Source organism: Strongylocentrotus purpuratus, unplaced genomic scaffold (genome assembly GCF_000002235.5).
Source record: "Strongylocentrotus purpuratus isolate Spur 01 unplaced genomic scaffold, Spur_5.0 spur5_scaffold_1, whole genome shotgun sequence".
Classification (NCBI taxonomy): domain Eukaryota; kingdom Metazoa; phylum Echinodermata; class Echinoidea; order Camarodonta; family Strongylocentrotidae; genus Strongylocentrotus; species Strongylocentrotus purpuratus.
Window position 1 is genome coordinate 43,204,097 of NW_022145594.1, and position 9,552 is coordinate 43,213,648.

General features: G+C 38.8%; 1 protein-coding gene across 1 annotated transcript; it reads left to right on the plus strand.

Annotated features, from left to right (window-relative positions):
• The first annotated feature begins 5,019 nt into the window (after positions 1-5,019).
• On the plus strand, positions 5,020-9,078 carry LOC105446221 (uncharacterized protein K02A2.6-like). Its single transcript, XM_011682743.2, has one exon. It carries the CDS (start codon positions 5,020-5,022, stop codon positions 9,076-9,078), a length of 4,059 nt encoding a protein of 1,352 aa, XP_011681045.2.
• The last annotated feature ends 474 nt before the right edge of the window (positions 9,079-9,552 follow it).

A 9,552-nucleotide genomic window follows, 5' to 3' on the forward strand; every position in this document is an offset into this window, starting at 1 on the left:
GCTATCACAAGTGTGTCCTTTATTTTTCGATCAGATGCCGGGATCATGCTCATATTTTACTTGCAAAGTGGGATTTTAGAATTCCATTTTCGTTTACGTGTAATCGCTATGGGAAATGTTTTGGTTTATCGGTAACGCACTTGACTTCCGACCTTGAGATCCCGGGTTCGAGTCCGGGTGTCTCCCAAAAAAAAATTCTGAACTTTTTTTTTCTTGTTGAGCTTTCACTGTACCAACTCCTTTAATTATTCGAACCCGTAGAATCGCAAATAATGTAATAAACAACCCTATTTACTTTATTGTTTCCCTATTTTCACTTAATCCATTACTTTTTGCGTGTAATCCCTGTAGGAGATAATTTTTTCTCAAATCTGGATTCTACATTCCTGTCTTTTGCGAGCAATATCGCCGTTATTTCTGCTTGGATTTTGTTGATTTTTGAGTATGCTGTAGCTAAGACTATGTGCTATCTAAATCTCCCCTCATTTTGTCAATAAGATGTCAGGATCCCGCTCATGATTATGATCTTCATCATGATCATCATGATCATCATTATCATAATGATGATAATCATTTATAAATTACATTTTCATTTCTTTGAATAAGATAAAATCGTCAAAATGTTATCGTCATGATGTAAATTAGAGTCAAAGGTGTAACTGGTTACTGCGCAGGGTCAATGGTCATATTTTTTCAATCTATCTTCCCTAGATCCATAATGATCAAGGGGACACAATTTAAACTTGACATATGGATAGATCTTAATGGATGAAGCATTTCATGAAATAATATGATATCGTGTAATGCATTCTTTATTATGTAAACCATTAGCATACGTATCACCTAATTCGTCAAAGTGACGAATTAAAGTCTAGTATTTATTTTGTGTCTGTATAGAAGAAATTATTATTATTCTTCCTCAATTTTGTTCGCAGGATATCTCAAGAATGGCAAAAGCCATTGTCATGAAACTTTCAACGATGATAGATCTTAGTCTAACTTAGAACTGCATGACTTTTCAAAGACTCTAAATTATCGTGACGTCATCCAGGCGCCATTTTGTAAAAATCAACTTATGATCATATCTTCATAACGGAAAGTAATTTTTCATTCATTTTTATCATGAATAAGATCAATATCCTTCCGGTCAATTTGAGATTAAAAAACGTGCGCAAATCCGCGCGGACGCGTTCGTGCGCGCAAAAATTTAAAATGCTCCAAATCATTCCCAATTTTGTTTGCACACGTATCAAGCCATATGGAGCATTTGACAAAAAATCACTCAAACGCGCATGCGCGCGCGTTTTTTGCGCGTTCTGGCATTTTGCAACATATAATCGCCAAATTTTCTATGTCATCATGTTTGGCACATTTTTCCAAGCATTTTGATACCATGTTAATCTCTTTATAACTATTAATAACGGAATGAGCGTCCGTTCAAGATAAATATCCTTGTGCGCGAGTTCATGTATTACATAGTATATATGGGAAAAAACATGCCTATAAAAAGTCCATTGGGATGAATAAGGACTGCCAAGTTTTTTTCATATTTTGATAGAGTGAGAGTCGGAGATATGATTTCATAGCTCATTTGGCCATTAAATACATCTTGACGTCATCATAATGGCCTTGGAAGTCAAAATACAAAATTGCATATTATAACGTCATTATATTTTTTGAAAATTTAGTGTATTTCTCATAATATTGACTGATTTTCTTCCAGATTGCGGTATCTTGTAGCTTAGGGAACTGCCTACAAGATCACTACACACTGCTTTTTATTTTATTGACGTCATTATAGTACAAAATTCAATTAAAGGCCACATGTCAGAATTTTCTCAATTTGCATGTTATGCCTAAGGAAGGGGAATTTCGTTCACATCATGAATCTTCATGACATTGATCTTTGAGCACTATCTAGCTTATTTGTATTCTATGTTCTCCCAAATTTTGATACGGTGTAGCTAATAAATTATCTACAATATAGACGTACATTATTTATCATTTCGATGACATCATCATAGTGAAAATTTCAATTAAAGGTGACATGTCAGAATTTTCTTAGTTTGCGTGTTAGGCGACTTTTTCTCAAATCCTGATTCTACAAATCTCTATCGAATACCTGAATGGGGCGCTATACCGCTCTTAATCATGGTCTTTATCGTATTTATGATCATTGTCATTACATCATCATCGGCACACTTTCATGATAACAAAATAGCACGTATCACCTAATTCGTCAAAGTGACGAATTAAAGTCTAGTTATTATTTATTTTTATTATTCTTCCTCGAATTTGTTCGCAAGATATCTCAAGACTGAACGAAGCCATTGTTATGAATCTTTCAATGATGATAGATCTTAGTCTAACTTAGAACTGCGTGACTTTTCAAAGACTCAAAGTCATCGTGACGTCATCCAGGCGCCATTTTGTGAAAATCAACTAATGATCATATCTTTATAACGAATAATAATTTTTCATTCATATTTATCATGATTAAGATCAATATCCGTCCGGTCAAGTTGAGGTCAATAAACGTGCGTAAATGCGCGCGTGCGCGCTCGTCCGCGCGTTTACGCGCGCGCAAAAATTAAAAATGCTCTAAATCATCCCAAATTTTTTTTGCATACGTTTCAGGCCATATGGAGCATTTGATAAAAAATTACGCACACGCGCATGCGCGCGCGTTTTCGCGCGTACTGGCATTTTGCAACATAGAATCGCCGATTTTTTTTCTGTCATCATATTCGGTACATTTTTCCAAGCATTTTGATAATTTGTTCACCTTTTATTAACGCAATGAGCGTCCGTCAAAGTTGACAGCACGCGCGGATTTGCGTTATCTTTATCCACAATACATGGGCAAAAACATGCCTATATAAAATTCATTGTAACTCTTTAGAATAGATAGAAACTCCTAATATTTTGTCATATTTGGATAGATTATGAGTCGGAGATATGATTTCATGTCTCATTTGATCCTCAATTAACTCATGACGTAGTCATAATGGCCTCCAAACTCAAAATTTTAATTTGCATATTATGACGTCAGCATATTTTTGGAAAATTGATTGTATCTCTGTAAATATGGATCAATTTTCTTTTTAATTTTGATATGTTCTAGCTGAGACAATTTTCTACAAATGTAATATTCACAATTTTTGTTTTTGACAAAAGTATCATGGTGTATTTTTGCGATTAAAGGAGGCATGTCAATTTTTCGCATTTTGCGTGTATTCTCTATGGGACATGACTTTTTCTCAAAACTGGATTCTACACTCCTGTCTTTCGCGAGCAAAATCTCCGTTGTTTTAGCTTCGTTTTCGCTGAGCTTCGGATATGTTGTAGCTGAGACAATTAGCTATCAAAAGTGTGCATTTTATTTTTCGATTAGATGCCGGGATCATGCTCATATTTCACTTGCAAAGTAGGATTTCTAAATTCCATTTCCTGTTAACGTGTAATCGCTATGGGAGATGTTTTGGTATATCGGTAACGCACTTGACTTCCAACCTCGAGATCCCTGGTTCGAGTTCGGGTGTCTCCAACACTTTTTTTTTCATTTTTTTTTCCTTTTGACCTTCACTGTACCATCTCCTTTGATTATTTAAACACGTAGATTCGCAAATAATGTCATAAATAACCCTTTTTACTTTATTATTACCCTATTTTTACTTAATCCATTACTTTTTGCGTGTAATCCCTATGGGAAATGACTTTTTCTCAAATCTGGAGTCTACATTCCTGTCTTTTGCGAGCAATATCGCCGTTATTTCGGCTTGGATTTTGTTGATTTTTGAGTATGTTGTAGCTGAGACTATATGCTATCTAAATCAACCCTCATTTTTTCAATAAGATGTCATGATCGCGCTCATGATCATGATCATGATCATGATCATCACGATCATCATTATCATAATGATGCTAATCATTTATCAATTACATTTTCATTTCTTTGAATAAGATAAAAATCGTCAAAAGGTGTTCTTCATGATGTAAATTAGAGTCAAATGTGTAACTGGTTACTGCACAGGGTCAAAGGTCATATATTGTTTCAGTCTATCTTCCCTAGATCCATGATGATCAAGGAGACACAATTTAATCTTGACATATGACTAGATCATAATGGGAGAAGCATATGAATTGGAGAAGCATTTTACAAAATAATATATCGTGTAATGCATTATTCGTTATGTAGACCATTATCATACGTATCACCTAATTCGTCTAAGTGACGAATTAAAGTCTAGTTTTTTTTATTATTATTCTTCCTCGAATTTGTTCGCAAGATATCTCAAGAATGAATAAAGCTATTATCATGAAACTTTCCATGATGATAGATATTAGTCTAACTTAGAACTGCGTGACTTTTCAGAGACTCGAGATCATCGTGACGTCATCTAGGCGCCATTTTGTGAAAATCAACTCATGATCATATCTTCATAACAGAAAGTCTTTCCTCATTCATATTTATTATGATCAAGGTCAATATCCGTCCAATCAATATCAGTTTTAAAAAAACGCGCATGCGCGTACATCCGCGCGTCAATGCGCGCGCAAATATTTTAATTGCTCCGAATTATCTCAAATTAATTTAGCATACGTTTCATGCCATTATAAGCATTTTATAAAAAATCGCGCAAACGCGCATTTTCGCGCGTTTTCGTCCGTCACAGCCAAACGCAAAATAATTACTGTGGTATAGCGCCATGCACCTTGTGTTAATAAAACGTGCAGAGATATGACTCCCAAACCTGGACCATTGTGTTATCTTTGTTGTGTCCAAAGTGTTCTAAATGATGTACAGACACGACAATTGGCGACGAGGATAAAGATAACCGTGAACTATAAGCTGAAAAGTGTAAGTCATTAATGAAAAAATGATGACAGTGTTCCTATAGACTGCAGATAGAAGTAAAAGTCGGCAGTCTTGAGGTGATGTGAACTATTTAGCCCACATATTGAACATGGTGTCAGCTATAGTATAGTGACTGTGAACGTACACGTCGCATCGTAAAAATGGCGTCAACAACGGGGAGAGCTGAAAGTTACAATCCAGACATTGAGCAATATGAATCATACAGAGAAAGAATGGATTATTACTTCGTGGCTAATGACATAAGTGATGAAAGGAAGAAAGTGGCTGTAATTTTGTCAGTAATGGGAGCAAAAGAGTATAGACTGCTAAAGAGTGTGGTAGCTCCACAGAAGGTTTCTGAGCTGACATTGAAAGAGGTCGATGAGGCGCTGAAGGAGCATTACAACCCTAAACCACCAGTCATGCTAGAGAGATACAAGTTCTATCAGAGGAATCAGAGGGCTGATGAGAATATCGCTACATACTACGCCGAGTTGAAGAAAATGGCGGAAACATGCGATTTTAGCACCTTCAGAAAGGAAGCACTTCGAGACAGATTCGTGTGCGGGTTAGCAGAGGAGAGCGTTCAGAGGCGTCTTCTGTCCGAAGATGACATCACTATCGAGAAAGCGGTGAAGCTGGCTACGAGCATGGAAGCTGCCAGTAAGGGTACCGCAGCACTGAAAACACTTGAACAGAAAAGTTCTACAAGTACAACTGTTAATTATGGAGAAATAGAATGCTATTGTTGTGGAAAAAAAGGACACACCAAGAAACAGTGTCGGTATAGGGAACTGTCATGTGACAACTGCCACCGTAAAGGACATCTAAAACAGGTGTGCAAGAACAGTAAGAAGGGTAGCTCTAGATCACAAAATAACCCAAAGAGTACAGGTAGTACTAGTAAGTGGAAGGGACAAGAACATAAGTATAAGACTAGAAGAAAGTCTAGGTTAGGCGTAAGTCATGTTGAAGGTGACCAGTCAGAGTCGGGTAGTGTTGAATGTTCAGAGTCAAACACAGATGATGATGATAATGTGTATTACATTGGAGTTCATAAAGTAGGGAAAGGTGTGAAGCCTATCATGGTTGATGTAGAAATAGAAGATACTACATTGTCGATGGAACTTGATACGGGCTGTGGAGTCTCGATTGTTAGTCAATCGGTGTATGAAAAGAACTTCAAACAGAAGGTAAAGGTAGACAAATGTGATATAAAGCTCAAGACCTTCACACGACAGACGATACCTGTAATGGGCAAATGTATGGTGAATGTGAATTACCATGGTAAAAAAGAAAGGTTACCTTTAATCATTGTGAAGAATGAGGGTCCTACTTTACTGGGTAGAGATTGGTTGTGGGAAATTCCCCTACGATGGAAAGAAATATTTGAGGTACACCATGTGACACCTAGTGGTACACCACAAGATAGGATAGAGAAGGCAATAGCAGATAGTGAGGTCTTTGATAGCAGTGTAGGAAGAATAAAAGGGGTTCAGGCCAAACTGAAAGTGAAAAGTGATGCGGAACCAAGGTTCTTCAAGCCCAGACCTATTCCCTTCGCGATAAAAGACAAAGTGGCAGAAGAGATTGATAGGTTAGTGAAAGAAGGGGTACTAGAGCCTGTAGAGTTTTCCGATTGGGCTGCTCCTGTAGTACCGGTACAGAAACCAGATGGTAAGATAAGGTTGTGTGGAGACTATAAAATTACAGTCAATCCACAGTTAGAAGTGAAAGAGTATCCAATGCCAAGACCTGAAGAGTTGTTTGCTAGCCTACAAGGGGGAAAGAAGTTCACAAAACTTGACTTGAAGAATGCATATCAACAAGTAGACTTAGAAGAGAAATCTAGACAATATGTCACAATTAACACACATCTAGGTCTATACAGGTATACACGGTTACCGTTTGGGGTGAGTTCAGCTCCTGCCATATTCCAGGAATGCATGGACAAGATTCTCCATGGTCTTAAGGGAGTAGGATGTTATTTGGATGACATCATAGTCACAGGTTCAAGTGACGAGGAACATGCATCCAACTTAGAGAGTGTGTTGAAGAGGTTGAGTCAGTTTGGACTACGGTTGAAGAGATCCAAGTGTGCATTCATGCAGGATTCGGTGGAGTATTTAGGTCATGTGGTAGATGCAGGAGGGTTGCATCCTTCACCATCGCGCGTTGAAGCCATTGCGTCGGCAAGCCCACCCAAAGATGCGTCAGAGGTACAGTCTTTTACTGGGCTAATCAATTACTATCGGAAATTTATTCCGAATCTGGCATCCATCTTGAAACCTATTGATGGGTTAAAGAAGAAGCAGGTGTTCGAGTGGACTTCTGAATGCCAGAAGGCCTTTGACTTGGTGAAGAAGATACTGAGCTCCAGCAAGGTACTGGTCTATTTCGATCCAAGCAAAGAGGTGACATTGGCGGTGGACGCATCACCATATGGGATAGGCGCGGTCATTTCCCATGTGACAGAAGAGGGGGACAAACCGATTGCGTATGCGTCTAGGAAGTTGACAAAGGCAGAAATGAACTACTCTCAGTTGGAGAAGGAAGCTCTAGCTATTGTGTATGGTGTGAGGTATTTTCATCAGTATCTTTGTGGTAGGAAGTTTATGCTTCTTACGGACCACAAACCATTGACCTTTCTACTTGGACCCAAGAAGGGGATTCCGGTCCTAGCGGCCTCAAGGCTGCAACGCTGGGCAATTTTGCTTTCAGGATACGTGTATGATATAAAATATCGGACATCCCAGCAGAATGCCAATGCAGATTTCCTATCACGTCTGCCTGGTTCAGGAAAGGTGGAGAGCGAGGAGGATGAGTTTGTAGTGAAGTGGACTGAAGAAGCTACACAGATGAATGAGACACAGTTGAAGTCACTGCCGGTGACAGCTGATAGAGTGCGGAGAGCTACGGACACTGATAGGGTGTTGCCAAAGGTTAGATTCTTTGTTCAGAATGGATGGCCTTGCAGGGACGAGATCTCACCAGAGTTGCAGGTTTGGCTGAGGAAGAAAGATGAGATGACAGTAGAAAGTGGTTGCTTGCTTTGGGGAATTCGTGTGATCAATCCAGATGGTTTGCAGCAACATATTTTGGAAGAGCTCCATAGAGGCCATCAGGGGATGGTGAGGATGAAGAGTCTTGCCAGAATGCATGTCTATTGGCCAGGTCTAGATCAGGATATTGAACGCTTAGTACAGGCTTGTTCATCTTGCCAAGCCATGCAGACCTTACCACCAGCAGCACCGGTGAATCCATGGGCATGGCCATCCCAGCCATGGCATAGAGTGCATGTTGATTTTGCTGGACCATTTCTGGACCAGATGTTTTTGCTAGTCGTAGACGCTCACAGTAAATGGCCAGAGGTCATTCCCATGAGGTCTACAACAGCAGCGAATACCATTCGGGTGTTGAGGTGTTTGTTTTCTAGATATGGCCTTCCCCATGAAGTGGTATCTGATAATGGACCACAATTTGTTGCAGAGGAGTTTGCTGTGTTTTTGAAGAAGAATGGCATCAAGCACATCAAGTCAGCAGTGAAGCACCCAGCTTCGAACGGCGAAGTTGAACGTTTTGTTCAGACCTTTAAGAAGGCTATGAAGAAAGCCAAACCGGATGGGGGTGATGTACAGCTGAAGTTAGCTAGGTTCTTGTTGTCATACAGGACCACTCCTCATGTGGTGACCCAAGAAACACCGTCAAAGATGTTCATGGGACGAGACTTGAGGACACGGCTGAGTCAAGTGAGACCAGATTTAGGCTTAAAACTACAGCAGAAGCGAGCTCCGAAGAAAGAGAGAGTGAGAAGCTTTGAGGTTGGTGAACGAGTGAGAGTGTTAGATTTTCGGATTCATTCTGAAAGATGGTCAGAAGGTATGGTGACCAGAGTCCTTGGTCCAGTGACTTATCAAGTAGTGGTAGATGGTATTCGGTGGAAGAGGCATGTCGACCAGATAAGAAGGATGTCGCAGTGTGTAGATTCAATGGCAGAGCCACTCAGACAAACGGTACCGAACACAGACATATACAATGACAGAGACACCATCACAAGAGCCTTGACAGACGAAGACATACCAAACACACACACATCTCAGTCACCTAAGAAAATACCCCAGACCCAAGACAAAAGTCACACAGAACAACAGCAACACACAGAGCAAAACCTCCGTCGTTCAAAACGTCACATCAGTAAACCAGATAGGTTGGATTTGTAAAAAACTAAAACACACAATGTGTAACAGTTCTTGTTGCATGTCATAATGTTATTGATAAGATGAGATCAGAGTAATATGTTGGGATATGAGGATTATGATCAATACTGTTTGGTAATTTGTACAAATTGTACATTAAAAAAGAAAAGAAATGCATCTGTGATGCATAGTTTGACGTTTTAAGATGAAAAGTAATTTTGTTGTTATGAAATCATCTATGTTTTTTTTTTTTTTATAATACGGAGTCAGAATAAGTATGTTACATAGTCAGATCAGAGCCTAAGGGGTGAATGTTCAGTAAACAGTGTTTATACATTTTCACAGTCAAGGAACCAAGCATAAGTTAAAAAAAAAAAAAAAAAAAAAAGCAACAACAGCAACAAACAAAAAAAAAAAAAAAACTTGTAGGATAAGGATTTTTTTTTTTGTGAAGAAATTCAAACCGCCTCTTTATTTGTTGTTATTGATCGATACCGG

What these genes read in the sequence shown, in the direction of transcription:
- LOC105446221 (XM_011682743.2), top strand. Translation starts at nt 5,020, where the DNA reads ATGGCGTCAACAACGGGGAGAGCTGAAAGTTACAATCCAGACATTGAG.